The 16,178-nt window shown below is 42.2% G+C and overlaps 2 protein-coding genes across 2 annotated transcripts in view; one reads left to right on the top strand and one right to left on the bottom strand.

Annotated features, from left to right (window-relative positions):
* The window catches only part of robo2 (roundabout, axon guidance receptor, homolog 2 (Drosophila)), a 384,455-nt gene extending 375,769 nt beyond the window's left edge, over positions 1–8,686 (bottom strand). Inside the window, exons 1-2 of the mRNA XM_048265276.1 lie at positions 8,565–8,686; positions 2,917–3,072 (exon numbers count right to left, since the gene is read on the bottom strand). Of these exons, the coding sequence (XP_048121233.1) occupies positions 2,917–3,040 (124 nt within the window). The 5' untranslated portion in view covers positions 3,041–3,072; positions 8,565–8,686. The remainder of the gene's footprint in view (positions 1–2,916; positions 3,073–8,564) is intronic.
* Positions 8,687–10,576: 1,890 nt separating this feature from the next.
* The window catches only part of trpc2a (transient receptor potential cation channel subfamily C member 2a), a 6,137-nt gene continuing 535 nt past the window's right edge, over positions 10,577–16,178 (top strand). The window contains exons 1-11 of the mRNA XM_048265275.1: positions 10,577–10,713; positions 11,009–11,701; positions 12,541–12,741; positions 13,014–13,178; positions 13,277–13,451; positions 13,662–13,862; positions 14,584–14,746; positions 14,852–14,944; positions 15,127–15,319; positions 15,567–15,694; positions 16,076–16,148. Coding sequence (XP_048121232.1) covers positions 10,699–10,713; positions 11,009–11,701; positions 12,541–12,741; positions 13,014–13,178; positions 13,277–13,451; positions 13,662–13,862; positions 14,584–14,746; positions 14,852–14,944; positions 15,127–15,319; positions 15,567–15,694; positions 16,076–16,148 — 2,100 coding nt within the window. The 5' untranslated portion in view covers positions 10,577–10,698. The remainder of the gene's footprint in view (positions 10,714–11,008; positions 11,702–12,540; positions 12,742–13,013; positions 13,179–13,276; positions 13,452–13,661; positions 13,863–14,583; positions 14,747–14,851; positions 14,945–15,126; positions 15,320–15,566; positions 15,695–16,075; positions 16,149–16,178) is intronic.

Genomic DNA, 16,178 nt, shown 5'->3' with positions numbered 1-16,178 from the left:
AGAGATAAATCACAGCAGCCATGATGCCCTGTCATCCCAATAAAACCGCAGCTTCTACACACACACATACACCTTCACTGCAATGCAGTTTACTTCACTGTAATACAACTCTGTATGGGAAGCAGAATCAGTAAGCCAGAATGTTTTATAGTAATACATACAACTCACATAACGGGAGAAAAACAACAGACATTCGCCCATAGTCGATTCACAAGTCTGGGCCAGCATTCACAAACACAGTCTAGCAGAGCCCAGCAGAGCCCAGCACAGATGGCCGTGTTCAAAGCACTCAGTCTGAATAAACACTCTTCGTACACATGAGAAATGGAGCCCATTATCAAAGCACGCCGGCGCATCTCAGAGCACTCTAATAGTTTGCTAATGGTTAAACATACCATTAAAGACGGATTAGGACTCCTCGCTGTCACGTGACCAGGGGTTTGTCCTTAATCCTGCCAAGGCTCCCACTGCAAGTTCGACTTCAAAGACTTCTTAATTTGCATCCTAAATGACTAAATTGTCCTCGCAGCGCCACACGGACTTGGAGATAGAAGGTCTGTGGCTCAGTCAGAACATGTGATGGACCTACTTTGGGTAAGTGAGGGGCCAGCTCACACATGGATGAGTGCCTTGAGAAACTGGTCAGAACATGACACACATACAGCCCAGATCAATCAAACTCATCACATAAAGTGGGCATTATACTGTATATATGCCTAAAGAAACACCTAGTAATCCCAGTGAATGTCCTTAAATAAGACATAATTAAATGGCTTTGACCTTACATGTCAGTTACTTTACATAAACCTAAGAGCATTGTGATTCAAAACCTTCCACATTCAAACCCGCGATAAGGTTTATAACATAAGCAACCAGACAATAAACCTTGAGAGAGAAATGAGGTATTGGTTGTGGTGGTGGCATGTTTGACAGATGATATATAAAGCCCCATCATGCTCTGCCTGAGAGCTGTGCATCTGGGTTATTCTTACCATGCCAACCGTGCACCAGGGTTGAGTAATAGGGCTGCCAGAGAGCAATCATGACTCATTCCATGAGCTCCAAGCCAGCGTCTAAAGGCCTGAAGGTTTGAACTGATGGACACCATCACAACCAAGTAAACACCGCACGGTAACGGTTTCCCTGGTCCACATAGCCATGAGGCGCATTCGCGTCCTAAGTGACACAGTCATGCTCTGGGGACAAGCACAGGTCTGCCACCTAATGCTGTTATCCTCCAGCTGCTTGGCCCCAGAGGGGACCTCTGTGGGTGGCTGGGTGGTTTGTCTTCATCTGACCCCATGAGGACAAATTGCCAACCCCCTCCCCTCCTTTTTCCACCACAGGAACACACAGGAACCCTCCATCTTTCCTCACGACACAGTGGATAAACCGCTTCATCAATATGTGAAGTCGGCAAAGGTCATGTAAATATATGAGCAGTCAGATGTAATATCGTGGATTGGGACACGGGATCCGTCTCTTTTTTCACTCGCTGCGGGTTTTAGCCCACACTGCCCTTCCAGCCTCACACCCCTCCAGCTTTCCAATACAATTTACTGTCCTTGTAAAAAACGTGTATAGCGGCTGACAGAGATTTTACGGTCTTGTCACCCAGGCTCTCACAGCAATCGATCTCCTTTTTTTTTAGACGCCAAGAAAAAAGAAAACAAGCAGAAATCATTATAGAAATGCAATTATAGTTTAGTATGTACATTCAGCACTTGTTGCTTTAATAATGTAGATGGTAGGCTTGGTCTGAATACATTTCTGTGTGAGTAACCTGACATAAATTGCCCATAAATCTCAAGAGAGGGTCCTTGTCCTCTGTCATAAACCAGCTGTAATCACCAGTATCGGACTGGGTTCTCATGTCTACCTAATGGCTTAATGGTTTTGGACTCCATTTGGACTGTTTTCTAAACTTTCCGCCACTCCTTCTTCCTTGCTTGTCCTCTCCTGTCTTCCTCATTCATCTTCCCCTCTCCCACTCGCTCTCACGTTCCCTCTCTGGTATATTTTACCCTGGCATGTGCCACAGTTGAAGGCCATTAATCAGGCGTGCGCGGTGAGAGCTGAATGCTAAAACACTCGCAATCCACTCGGCTCCACCCCCCCCCCCCCAGCCACACAATAGGACACATTAACCTTGGAGTCGCTTCAATTTCCCTGCCCAAACTTGGCCAAAAGGGAAAAGAGATACTTACTTCTGAAATCGTATTCTTTTTTTTTGTTTAGCTTTGCTTTTGGTTCAGAGTTGTACAAAGGAAATGTAAGTGAGGTTGAGTGTATGTGTGAGTGAAATGTGAATAAGTTTGAGTGCCTGTGCTTGTGTGTGTGTGTGTGTGTGTGTGTGTGTGTGTGTGTGTGTGTGTGTGTGTGTGTGTGTGTGTGTGTGAGTGTGTGTGTGCGTGCATTCCTGTCCATCAAAGCTGCTTCTGTGTGTGCGCTCCTGAGTTTGTTGTGCCCATTCACCAGGTTGTGTGAGGCTGAGGCATCCATGCTATAAATAAGATTGGCTGCGGGGAGGGGAGAGCAGAGCTGGGAGCCAGTGGAGGGCTCTGACAGCTGAGGGCAGAGTGGCCTTGTCTCCCTGGGAGACGACCATTAAAACTGGTCCCAAAACTATCCTGGGCTCACAACCATATAACACCCACTTAACCTGCCGACAAATGAGCCATGAGCATTGTTTTAACCAAACATTTGATAAATGTCCATTACTACACGTGCACCTGGTAAGACCTTAACTGTGATAATCCATTTGAAATATGACTATGCAATCCAAACAGAAAAAGTATTACAAAAAAATCTAGTTCCTCAAATTCTCTATAAATTCTCCAACAATTATGACCAAGCAGCCAGTCAAGCAAGGAAAGATTCACCCAAATGAAAAACACCACATATTTTCAGTCTTACCTTGACCTTGGGCAACCACTGTCTGCAGACAAAAGATGCAGAAGACAGGAACCAGCAGGGAGAGGATCAGAAGAGTCTCGGGTAAGACTGGAGTCTGCCCCACTCTGTCCAGCCTCGCAGCCATGGCACCATTGGATGCTGAAACATAAAGGAAGCCTATAGAATTTCAACAATGCCATGCTGTATCATCCTCACACATTTTTAGTACTAAACTTACTACAGTGTTTTGGATAGACTAATAGACTTTTTCGGTAGACTAAAATCGTAGCTAAGTACGCCATCAAGTACCATCAACCTATAGTGGCAATCCAGACATATGAGCATATGCATCACATCACAAGACAAATAAAAAATGAATTAGAGATGGATGGCGTGCAGTACCACACGCCAGGCAGGCCAAGCTTGTTTTAATTCCCCAAGTGTGCCGCTCCTAAATATTAGTCTCCCCGCCAGGACCAAACTGCTCATTAAATACAAAGCTTTTATGAACCAAACAATTAATTATTCAATTTAATGACACATTTTGTAGTTGCACATTCAGGCATGAAATTTATGGATTTACCATTACGCTTAATGAACTATTATTTCTTCATGAACAGTGAGTAAAACCCGGCAAATACAGGCTTCAGATGAAGTTGGAAATAGACAGATTTCCTGCCCGTGAATGAATGGTGGACCTCAGGCGTGTGGGACAGGTTAATGCAGGTGATAAATTAGACCTGGCTAAGGAGCAGCTGAGCCTAACACCGGGGCTCAACGTACCCACTGTTGCAGGTTTGGTTGGTCCGGAGCTCGGCATTGATGAGCAATGAGCACAGTCATACACCATCTGGAGGGTCAGCAAATTGCTAGTCCAACTCCAATCAGCCCACAGGAAAGGGGAGTAAACGCAACAAAAATGTAATAGTCTGGCATTTAAAAACAGAGCGGATCTGAAGTATAGATAATCACTTACAGTCTATGATTTGGATGTTATAAACAACAATAAAAAATGATCGAACAAATAAACAAAGTTGACCATAAAAAGGAAAATAAAAAGTGGCAAGGGAAAGTCTTGGAATGAGAAAGTTAATCAAGATCACACCCTGTTTCTTGCCAGCAGGCGAATATCAGTGCAAGAGGGAACTGTCAGGAGTCTATGACAAGCTTGTGATTCAGGTTTCTCCAGAAATGCAAATAACACGAGCAAGATGGGGAGCAGTGGTGTCACAGCAGGAAATCAAATTACCTGTTAAACAACAAACAAGCAAATCAAGGTGCCTCACAGAGGAGTATGGGTAATAGTGTGACTTGCTCATTTACTTGGGGAGCAACAGGTGGCAGCGGCTGGCTTCCCCTCTGCAAAGATAAAGTCATAACACACCTGCTGAGTTTGGGGCCTCACACTGGTGTCCTTTGCTCGCAGGTATGTGGATAGGTAAAATGGAGGCATACCGACACATGAATTTAAAGTGGAAGCGTACTAGTGTATGTATATTTTACACTGGAGGCTTACAGGTATATGTATGTGCATGTATACACATGTACAAGCTAAATAGACCATCCTCATAATAGTGTTAATTTCGTCAGACGAGACGAGAGGAAATATGTTCGTCAACAACCTTTTTTTTCATGACTAAGACGAGACGATGACGAGACGGCAGTAATGTCCTGAAACACTGACTAAGACTATCTTAAGATGCATTACTGTTGACGAAAAAAGACGAGACTAAAATGTTTTGCATGAAATAAAAACTAAGATAAAATCTCTCTTCATTTTCGTCTACAAAATGAGAAGACAGAATATCTAGCTGTTAAGTTTTCAAAATATTCCGAATGAGTTCATAAGCAGCTTTCCTGTAGGCTAGTCTACGTGCTGTTGCTGCAACCCTGTGGCTGCAACACGAAACTACATGGAACAAGAACACTGGAGATTTCTGCCAGAGTTAGCAAGCTAACTACCTAAGCTTTATGCCACAATGCTACATACCCAGAAGTTGAAGCTTCTCTCATACAAATTAACATCCCCCAGAATGTCCATACGAAAATGTTTATCATGTAATGTCAACTACTTAACTAGTTAGACTGATGATGCAAAGTTTGCTAGCAAGTAAGCTAATATGGAAAGTTCGCTAGCAAGTTAGCTATGGCTAAGATGGAGAGTCTGTTTGGGGAATGTGTTGTGTTTGCATATCGCCATCTAGCGAGGCGGAGTAAAACATTAATACTTTGGCCTATGACAGTGTTTCTCAAACCTTTTCAGTTTCAGGACCACTTAACTAACCCTATCTAAAAAAAGAAAAAGATTAGACCTACTTCAACAGTAGCCTATAATTAGTCTACACAATAGGCCTACTGAACCATCTTGCATTGTCTTTGTACTTTGCTTATTGTGTGGATTCATACTGTATGATTTAAACTGGCATATCTTAGTTGCAGAACTGTTTTTACATGTTTTACAAGTTGGTTCAATATTGCAAACAACTCATCTATATTATATTTTACCACGCTTTCAAGGACTACTTGGGATACCTTATGGACCACCAGTGATCCCCGGACCACACTTTGAGAAACACTGGTCTCTGAATATGACAGTGGTCCAGTCAAATCTTTTACTGTCTATGGTCAAATCCCAGCCGAGCTATAACTGTAGCTCGACTTACCTGTGCATGTAAACATACTGACTGACAAAAAATCAGAATGAGTAATTATAACAGACGAGTAGCCCTGTGGACACACAATATTGTTGGAAAATTGAGATGTGTGAAACACTATTTGACTGAAATGGTAATCAGAAATAATTTGTTATAAAAAAAAGACTAAAATGTGTTGACTAAAACAGACTAAGACTAAGCTACCTTTAGTTTTCTTTTGACTAAAACTAGACTAAAATGACGAGACTTTTAGTCAACTAAAACTTGACTAACAAAAATGATATTTGAATGACTAAATATGACAAAGACTAAAAAGGTCATTTCGTCACAAGACTAAGACTAAGACTAAATTAAAAATAGGTGACAAAATTAACACTACCTCATAACTTCGGTATGGAAACATCAACCTTGTAAAAAAAATACATAATTTTCCACAGCTCAGTTTTGAACGAATCCCTTTCCTAAAAAACCTAATAAGTAGAAGTGTAACAACAGTTTAATGACTAAATCTAATGGCAGTAGCATTTGCAGCAGGAAGAAATGTGGAACATCATTCTGTACAGAGCACTGATTATCAAGGAAATTAGGGGTCTGGCAGAGAACACCCTTCCCTGCATGTTCTGAGCAATATCTGAAATTACACCAGCAGCTATTTCATCGCCTACTGTTATCCACAATGCACCACTCAAAACAGCCCATCCCTGTATTACTACAACAGCATAACCCTCTTACCACACATGATATGTCTTAATCGATATATTACCCACAGCCTGATGGACCTGTTCCAACTGGGCACAAAAGCCCACACCTTGCACTTGTTCCACTAGCTGCATCTCTCACACAGTCTTGCTGCATTGTGTGTGTAAACTCTGAGTGGACAGGCGTGTGAGCGAGCTGCCCATAGCATGACATTGGCAGCTAAAAGCCACCAGCCGCAGCACATGTCTGACACAGCAGACGTGTTGGAAGAGCTGGGAACATGAGGCTGGACCGTAGATGTAGGTGTGAGAGGGACTGATAGGGCCGTACTTTATACTATGACCTGCTGCTCACTCAGATGTACTGGAGAATAATCTAACACGTATTTGCACTTCCAGTGAGTCAGTCACAGGTGTGGATAGTGGGTTGGTTGGCTGAAAGAAAAGGGATTGGCAAATTGTCTATTAGGGGAATGAACCCCCGTTCCAATAAACATTTATCTGCTACAGAATTATTTTCATTGATCAGTCCCTTCCACTTGTCTTCTTTCAGTTGGTAATAAACTCTAACTAATACCTCACGTTTGATGCACTTCTGTTTCATTCAGAGGTCAGGACTGATTTATTTTGCTTGAATCTCACACTTGCCCATGCCCAAGCTGTTCAACAATCATTTAGCCTGCGCATGCTGCTGTGATCTTCCACAAAGCCATCGCCAATCCCGCTGACATACAAACTGTCTGAAAGGCTACAATGCACGCATGCTGTTATTTCACACAGACTTGTCAGGTTTCAATCCGTGTTTAGCATGCTATACATCAGCCAGCAAACGGGCCGTAACGGCTTACGAGACACACTTTAGAATGCAAACTATCACGTCCTGTTTGCCTCTCCTCCGCTCTCTTATTCAATTACCTCGAGACGTTCGGGCCCGTCTGATGCATCATCTCTGGAGCAGCGGTAGCCCACTCGCTGGGCCCCAGACCATATATACGCCATTCGCCCCTGATTATATTTCCCATCGATAGTCATTTACAGTTCCAGAGGGGAGGGGAGGGGGGAGATAGTGGTCAATGACTGTTGTCCTGTGCCAGCCTGGCGTTGGATGCCCGCCCAGAGGAAACAGATTGGAGTGGAATGACTGGCAACGAATGGCCAGGCGTGTTCATTACTCACTGAAGCCTTCCTCCTCCTCCTCCTCTTTTTCCTCCCACACTGGCTATGCCGTGGAGAGAGATCGACATGCACGGCACCACTCGGATTCAACAACCTGGCTGAGATCAGTCTCGCGATTCACACAGGCTGTTCCAAATTAAGAAGTGCAAGGCACAGAGAAATGGAGGGAGGTGAAAACTGAGTTTTTTTTTTATGTTTTTGATTGTGTCCTCTGTTGTGTGGATTTGCAGCCAAGAGGAGCTGTCCAATGTCCTGAAGCGCAAGTTTTTTTTTATTATTTTTTTTCAAAAGCACAGGGCTCAGTATATCACTGTGTGACACTGTCAGTGTCTACAGGACAGAAGCTGTCCTCAGACATGCTGTCAGAGCGTAATTATGCAGAATCCAACAGCGCCGAAAAGCTAAGGGACAGAGGAGAATAAATAGCCAAACACAAACAGTGAGGTCTGGAATGAGTCTGCTGCTGCCACGTTCGGAAAACAATCCGGCATGCTGTCGAAACCACGTCAGACACCAGTGAACGCATGGCACGTTTTATCAGACTTTGCATTGGGAGCGCTCATGGTGATTTCAATGAGGACATAAATGTATAGATCGTAACCTTTAGCATGGAGCTGGTGAATAGGACTGGGATTACGCTGAGCATCACACACTGACTTCAACAAACTAAAACTGCATCTGGACCTCAGAGTAAAATATCCTGCTGGGCTATTGTCCTTGCTAAATGAATCTGCAAACAAATGAAATTCTTAAGGACTATTACAGTAGTTATATTCTTCCCAACTATTGCAATTTACTAGAATTACAAGTAAAACTTAATCAGCTCATTCAAACAGAAAACGGATTAAGATTTTGTCATATAATATCCACATTTCTCAGTAAAAATAACAATAACTTCTCCAACCATTCAATCTGTGTTACCCAGGTACATCCAATAGGCTACAAACTCTAAGTACTTTCAGTGTAATCCAGGTGCTTCCTTACAATTTCTGCAATAAATAAATACCGCACAGTACAAGCCAATGTCTAATGTGCCATAAATTCAAGAAGGCTCAAGACACAAAACTCCAAAGTAAAAACATCATGACCTATTTCAATCTGTGTCTTTGCACACTGCCTTTTAACCCCCCACTTATCTTACCTTTCCCAGAGGGGCCTGTTGCACGACAGTCCCAGCAGGATTGTGCCTCTCCACTTGGGTATCCCACAAGTCCAGTGGTCTCAGGGGCAGACCAAGTCTGTCTGTTTGGATGGATGAGATAAATAAATACTGGCTCCCTCTTGCTGCCCTTCCCTCTGTGTGAAGTACTCAGTCTGTAATACATGCACACATACACACACACACACACACACATACAGTACATACACAACTGGAGAGAATCTCTCTACCCTGTCCAAGCACAACCCATCACAGAAGGGAGAGGGGAGTGAGACGGGAGGGCGAAAAAGAGAGAAAGAGAGAAAGAGCAAAAGAGAGAGCTGGAGCCAGAGCCAGAGAGAGTGAGAGAGTGAGAGGGAGAACGAGAAAAAGAGAGACTGCGTCAATGATGCAGATTGTCGTATAGAGGGGCTGTATTTCTGGTAATCCAAGTGAAGTAAAAGCCTTTGCCGTTTCAACAGACTTAATTAAAGTGATTTGATTGTTTGCTCTCTCCCTACCTCCCTCTCTCCTCTCTCCCTCCCTCCCTCCTTCTCTCTCTCTCTCTCTTTCTCTCCCAATGTAATGGGTTTCAGTGAGGTTCATTTGTCCCAATTTTGTGCTCACCAGCTCTTACTTTCAAATTACCTACCTTTTAATCCATCTAATGACCTAGCATTGCACTTAAACTTCACTTCAGTGCTGGCTGTGAATATGAATAGCCAAATCAAGAGGGGCTGTCAAATGTGTCAAAAGAATGAGACATCTTCACTGGGGGAAAGTAAGAGCCTGCACTGTCACGGGGTTCTTTATAGAATATTTACAGAATAGCGGATAATGACTAGACAATTCAATGTCTAGTCATTTCAATACTGTAATTTTCCTCACCATAGCTCATCAATCAGATTGTACAGATAAGAGCCATATCCTGTCTCTAACAGAACGCAGTTAATGGCACATTCTGTTTTTGTGAAGTGCCATTCATGATGACTGTGCTTTATAATTCCTATCTAGGACATATCAAGAGAATAAAAAAAAACTTTTGAATAATTACAAGTGATATATTAAGTAGCAGTCTAGCTACAGCATCATTTGTAATGATTACTATCAGAGGCAGTATAATAAATCGAGAGAGATCCAGAGACAGAAATGGTGGCCATTATGATGCATGGGGCTGGAGTACAATAAATACATTTCATAGAAGCACAGCACTGGCTTTTAGTAGTTCAAAACCAACCTGAGGCTTAGCCCAAATAAGCAGTAATGATCATTATTCATTATTTCAAACATTCCCAATAAGATTGGGAAATGTACAGAGTTATGTCATGGTGATTTCACATGATTATGTAAGCAATTCAATCAATTGTTTTCCATGAGTTTGTGTTGGGATTTATAGGTTTCAGTAGTGGTATCCAACCATTGTAATGGCTCCATAATAATCATTTAGAAGCAACTGTGACTAAATTTAATCTGAACACAAACAACCCTCATGGGGAGAATGACATGGCTTTTAGATCATCCAATGGCTTCAAAGCACACTTGACTGGTTCGTGTTCACTGAGGCCCTCAGTCATAGGAATTAACTTGGTAGTGGGTAGCACTCTTCTGTCCTGATAGGCATAATCATAGAGATGTTAGTGCCTCAGTGAAATGAATATTCTTGAATGTAATTTCATCTCAACTCCTTGTCTACCAGACTGCCTATCTATGAGGAGGGTATTTATGTATTCAAATATGTATTCAGACATACTGTATGTATTTTATATGTTTTGTCATTTCATATAGGTAAAATTAATGAATCTTCTTCAAAATGATTCTGTTCTAAAAGACCTAATGAGGACTGAGATGGTTGTGAGTGTTAATTGACCCGTCTCCTCCTGGGAGGTGGTTGTTTTTGGTGTCAGGGCAGAGTACACTCACTGCACATTCAAACAATTTTCCAGATGAGGACAAGATGCACAGCTGAGAGGGGCTTCCGTCAGTTTCAACCGCTGAAGGTTGAACACACCATTTGTCACATCCATATCTAGCAAAGAAAGTTGGACTATGTATTTTGGAAGTACATGAAATCTTTGAAAAATATTTTCCAAAACCATAGGACCATATTGTGCAAGTATATCTCATGGCATAAGCAGTCATGGAAAACATCACGGTAAGTAACCTAATTCTCTTCAACAAGATTAAGAGAGATTGTTTACAATGTTATTTCCTCGCCTTAATGTAATCTAATGCCAGTTAAATTATATTATAGCATAACAATAATCAAAACCCAAATATAATTGCATTTGCCACAGCTTTTAGGGTTAGTTTCATCAGTCTGAAACTCTGAGTTACATCACTGAGGCTACATCACTAAAACTGTGTTGTTTTCATCACAAAACTGTTGTAGAGCATTTTTGATGTGGCAACTAAAAATAAACTGGTTCACTATTCTGTTTGTACCACAGTCTGATCAGTGGAAAGAGATTGTGAACAAAAAGTTGCATTTTCCTCCTGAGTTGATTGCTGCCATCCATGAGGGAAATAGTGTGCTTGTTAGCAAGCTGCTGTCCACTGGAGATGGCATCATTCGCCAGCTGGATGATTCTGAAGATCGGCTCTGGAGGGAGGCTCTTAACCTTTCCATCCGCCTGGGCAACGAAGACGTGATGACCACCCTTTTTCTAGGGGTCAAGTTTGACTTCCGTCAGATCCATGAGGCCCTCCTCGTTGCTGTGGATACCAACCAGCCACGGATTGTGAAGCTACTGCTCGACCGGCTCGACCAGGAGAAAGGCAACAAGATGGATGTGCGCTCCTTCTCGACAGCCATCTTTGACCACTCAATCGATGACTCTCAGTTCGCCCCGGGAGTGACCCCGCTAACACTCGCCTGCCAGAAAGACCTGTATGAGATCGTCACCATGCTGACTCAGAGGGGACACGACATCCCCCTGCCCCACGCCATATCCTGCATCTGCCTGGAGTGCCGCAACGCCCGGCAGTACGACCTGCTCAAGTTCTCCCTCTCCCGCATCAACACCTACAGAGGGATTGCCAGCCGTGCCTACCTGTCTGTCACTGCTGAGGACCCCATGCTCAGCGCCTTCCACCTCAGCCGTGAGCTCCGCAGGCTCTCCAAGAAAGAACCAGAGTTCAAGGTAGGGTCGACTACAGTAACATTTCAGCCATAAAGCATGAGTAGTATAGCCTAAAAGGATTTAAAAAAAACTTTATTACATTAAATAAAATGTTGAGAAATAGATTTTTGAGTCTTGAACTTGAGTTTAGACATTAATTCTACCAACTTGGATTTTCTTGTTCACTTAATTTTCAAATACAATATAAAGCTTACACCAGGCAGTCACCCAAGTGATAACCAGGTCCACTCTGTTTAGCTTCTGAGATTCAATGAGATATTGTGGTAGCACTAAGCAATGAGATGCTTACTGTATCACCTTCACATGATGGACTTTACTACAAATCACCAATCTATGCTGTATACGTAGGCCTAGCCTTTATAACATCTATGACTGAGACGTCTAGTTAAGTCCCATCCTGTTCTTTGTATTTTATGAAGGTGATTTGGTCAGCCGTTCATCGGCAGCAGCCATAATACACTGCGCATATATCATCCGGTGTTTTGAATTGAGCAATCTCGGGCCTGGTTGGTATACTTGTATGGGAGCCTTTGAGCTTTTTTACTCATAAATTAGGTGAACTACAAAATCCAAGTTGGCAGCTTTGATCTAAACTTGAAAACCATTGTAAAGTTGACAAAGGTACTCGACACTCGAGAGTTGAGAAAACTCAAAATCTATTGATCCAGTTGCCTCTATAATTTAACTTTTGTTTATATTTGTATTATATTTAGGCCCACCTTGTTGGTGCCACTTAATAAAACCCCAACAAAACCTTAAATACAATTGGTGCAACAAAGTCTGCATTTTCCCTCACCTCATTCTAGTCCCTCTCTAACATTACTATGTGATCTCTTCAGCCCCAATACTTGCATCTGGAGGAGTTGTGTCAGGAGTTTGCCGTGGAGCTGCTAGCCATGTGCCGGAACCAAAGCGAGGTCACCACCATCCTGAACAACTATGACGCCGACAGTGATGATGACGTAGATGATCAAACATTTGACGAGGGAATCCCAAATTTATCCCGTCTCCGTCTAGCTGTCAACTACAATCAAAAACAGGTCCAAGCAGTTTTTTGCAGAAGTACTATTGTCTGGCTAATAAATAAGCTTGTTTGCAATAAAAACAAAATAATGTACAGTGGTTGACAAGATTTTAAAATATTAACTAAAGACTAAGACTAAAAAACTAAAGATTAAGACTAAACTACTAACTAAATAAGTCATATATCTGGACACAGTGCAGCACAGATGAAGAACTGGCTCCATGATGACAGCTCACTTCTGGCATATTTTGATGAACATGATCTCCCTGATCTCCTCTGTCCAAACAGTTTGTGACTCACCCCATCTGTCAGCAAGTTCTGTCCTCTATTTGGTGCGGGAATCTCTCCTGGTGGAGGGGAAGTAAGACTGCATGGAAGCTTCTGGTGTCTCTCGCCATCTTCCTCACAATGCCCTTCCTCTGTCTTGTCTACTGGGTGGCCCCAAAATCCAAGGTGCAGCATGTTCCCATATCTGATTGGCTAAGGTGTACAGTATTGATTTTTCCATGTTGGATTATGCTTTATTTGCTTCTTTTTTTTTTTTTTTTCAGTTTGGGAAGACCATGAAGATCCCTGTGATTAAATTCCTGCTCCATTCTGCATCTTATATGTGGTTTCTAATCACTCTCCTGGGCGAGTCCATCTTCATGGAGATCTACAGAGTCGACTTTTCTTCCCGCACACAGAACTTCCTGCACAACTCTCTACACATGGTTTGGGTAGTTGGTATGTCACAAGGTCAATTTTATTATTTGTGTAACCTCATCTATAGTACAGAGTACTATAGTTACTAGTTTGAAAGATACTGAATACTATTAGCAGTACTGAGTAGTTTGAAAGTCTGGTGTATAATACTATCATGTACAACACCACAAGCACTCCTTCAAAAACATCCTCTCAAAACAGATGGGTACATCATGTTGTTTATATCTTCAGGTTTCTTCTGGTTTGAATGTAAAGAGGTTTGGATTGAAGGCCTCAGAAGCTACTTCCTGGACTGGTGGAACATTCTAGACATGATGGTCCTCAGCATGTATCTGGCCTCCTTTGCCCTGCGAGTCCTTATCATGCTGAAAGGATACTTCGTATGCAAAGACCCAAATGCAGTGGAGGACTGTGTTTACTTCACAGATTCAGGTTACAAGAATGCCAACACCAAAACACGGCAAAACACTAACATACACACATTATTAAAAATGGACTGGGCGAATTTATTTCAACCAGAAATTAAATACAAATCACAATGAGTGCTAGGCTGGGTAAACCCAGCGTGATCTGACGGGGATTTCTTTTTCGCCCTGCAACTCAGGCTGGAAACCTGTGCATCTTTTTCTGCTGCTTCCGTTACAATTTTGCCGGGACCAATCACAATCTGGCTTATCCATCTGGCACACTATTGGCTATTAACCCCTATTGAGGTTTCGTGTCGCTCTGCAAACGTCACCCGGTTCGTTGGTCAGATTGGTGAATGACTATCCAATTGCGTACAGAGTCATTTGAACTGTGCCCATTGATCACGCCTCTTGTGCAGTAGAAAATACATAGCGGACTCCCCAGACCAGTGTTCAGTCTTAAAAGATTGAGCTTGGTCTGGTGAAAGCCAGACTACCAGAGTGCCCCTCCATCACATTTGCATACATCTGTTAAAACTTAAGCTAAATGCTAAATGTTAGTCACCATCATAGTCACTCAGGGGTTCTAATTTGCTACTAATCCCTTTAACTTTTCCCTAGTATGTATTGTTACTATTGTTATTTATTGATTGAAAAATCATTAAAATGAAGGATGTAGCGTTTAGGAACCAAACTCTTCAAATGTGGATGTAAATGTAGATGTAATAATGTAAGTGTGTTCCCAGTGAGAAAGGACTGGCGACAGGAAGACCCGCAGTTCCTCTCGGAGATCCTGTTTGCAGTCACCAGCATGCTCAGCTTCACCCGCCTGGCCTACATCCTGCCTGCCCACGAGTCGCTGGGAACCCTGCAGATCTCCATCGGGAAGATGATTGACGACATGATGAGGTGAGACACATCTGACAGCACATCAGCGCCATAGCATTCATTATTGAGATATGGTCTGATTGAAATAGTAGAGCTCATTAACATGTGTTGTTCCTTTCTCTTCAGATTTATGTTCTTGCTGATGATAATTGGAACTGCATTCCTCTGTGGAATTAACAACATATATGTGCCTTATGTTAACACCCCACACCTTGGGCAGTATGTCATCTTTATTGTATTTCATTTAATTGCATTTAAGTGACAAAGTGTTCTTTTTGAGGACATTCTGTTCATTCAGGGCCAAGTGCAAGAATCAAATGAATGTGTAAAATTACATTTGTTAATTGTAAAGGCTATTTCAGAAAACAGACGCATGCATATTCTTGTTTTTTCTGTTTCAGGTTTAATGAAACTATTAATTTCCTATTTTGGACCATGTTTGGTGTGGCCAATCAGGACTATGTGGATATGCCAGACTATGTGCTGGCTGAATTTGTGGGGAGAATCTTTTATGGAATATTCACTTTGGTTATAGTCATTGTGCTTCTCAATATGCTTATAGCTATGATCACCAACTCCTTCCAAAAGATTGAGGTAAGTATTTTCTATGCAGCTATTGTACTTTATTAGTACTTCATGTACCTACTTCATTCATGTTTTTGTATCGTAGTCCAGAGCATTTCTTTGTGCAATAAGCATCTGCTCCAAGTTATCAATAAAACACTTGTGTCTACCTGTCACTGTGATGACAGCCATTGACAGTGATGCATGAGATTAAATGAAGAGGTATATGATGAAGATGATTCTTCATACAAGTACTCCATCTTCATCTTGTTGTCAGGATGATGCTGATGTTGAGTGGAAATTTGCCCGCTCCAAACTCTACCTGAGCTACTTCCGAGAGGGCCTCACCATGCCAGTGCCTTTCAACATCATTCCTTCACCCAAAGCCCTGTTTTACTCTGTGAGGTGGGCACATTAGATTATATTCAATTCATTAAAACTGGCTTGGTAGCATTGAGCGGATGCCCACCAAGTTATCTATGTTTCTGTTTACCTCCAAAAGTGAACTCAAATGTTATAAAATGACCAGAAAATTGTACCATCAGTGCCTTATCTCCATAGACTTTCAGGCCTCTGATCTAGCATATCAGTAAGCCCCAAACAGTCAAGTATCGTAAGAGAGCTGTATTGTGATTTTGGGATAACAGGCACTAAATCGACTAGTAGTGACTGAATACTATGCTAAGTAGGTAAGGCATTGGCAGAAAAAATGGTAGATGTTACACTGTAATCATTTATTTCCTATTATTGCATAATAATATACATTAATTACCTAATGTTTGGCAGGGGTACCTTTCGAAAGCTTTGTTGCTGTTGCGGTCGAAAGAGCAATCCAGAATACCCTCCAATTGCATCAATGGTGAGGAATGTAATCAACAGCATTGTTTAC

This window comes from Alosa alosa, chromosome 15, assembly GCF_017589495.1.
Source record: "Alosa alosa isolate M-15738 ecotype Scorff River chromosome 15, AALO_Geno_1.1, whole genome shotgun sequence".
NCBI lineage: Eukaryota > Metazoa > Chordata > Actinopteri > Clupeiformes > Clupeidae > Alosa > Alosa alosa.
This window is presented reverse-complemented; position numbering and strand designations above follow the sequence as displayed.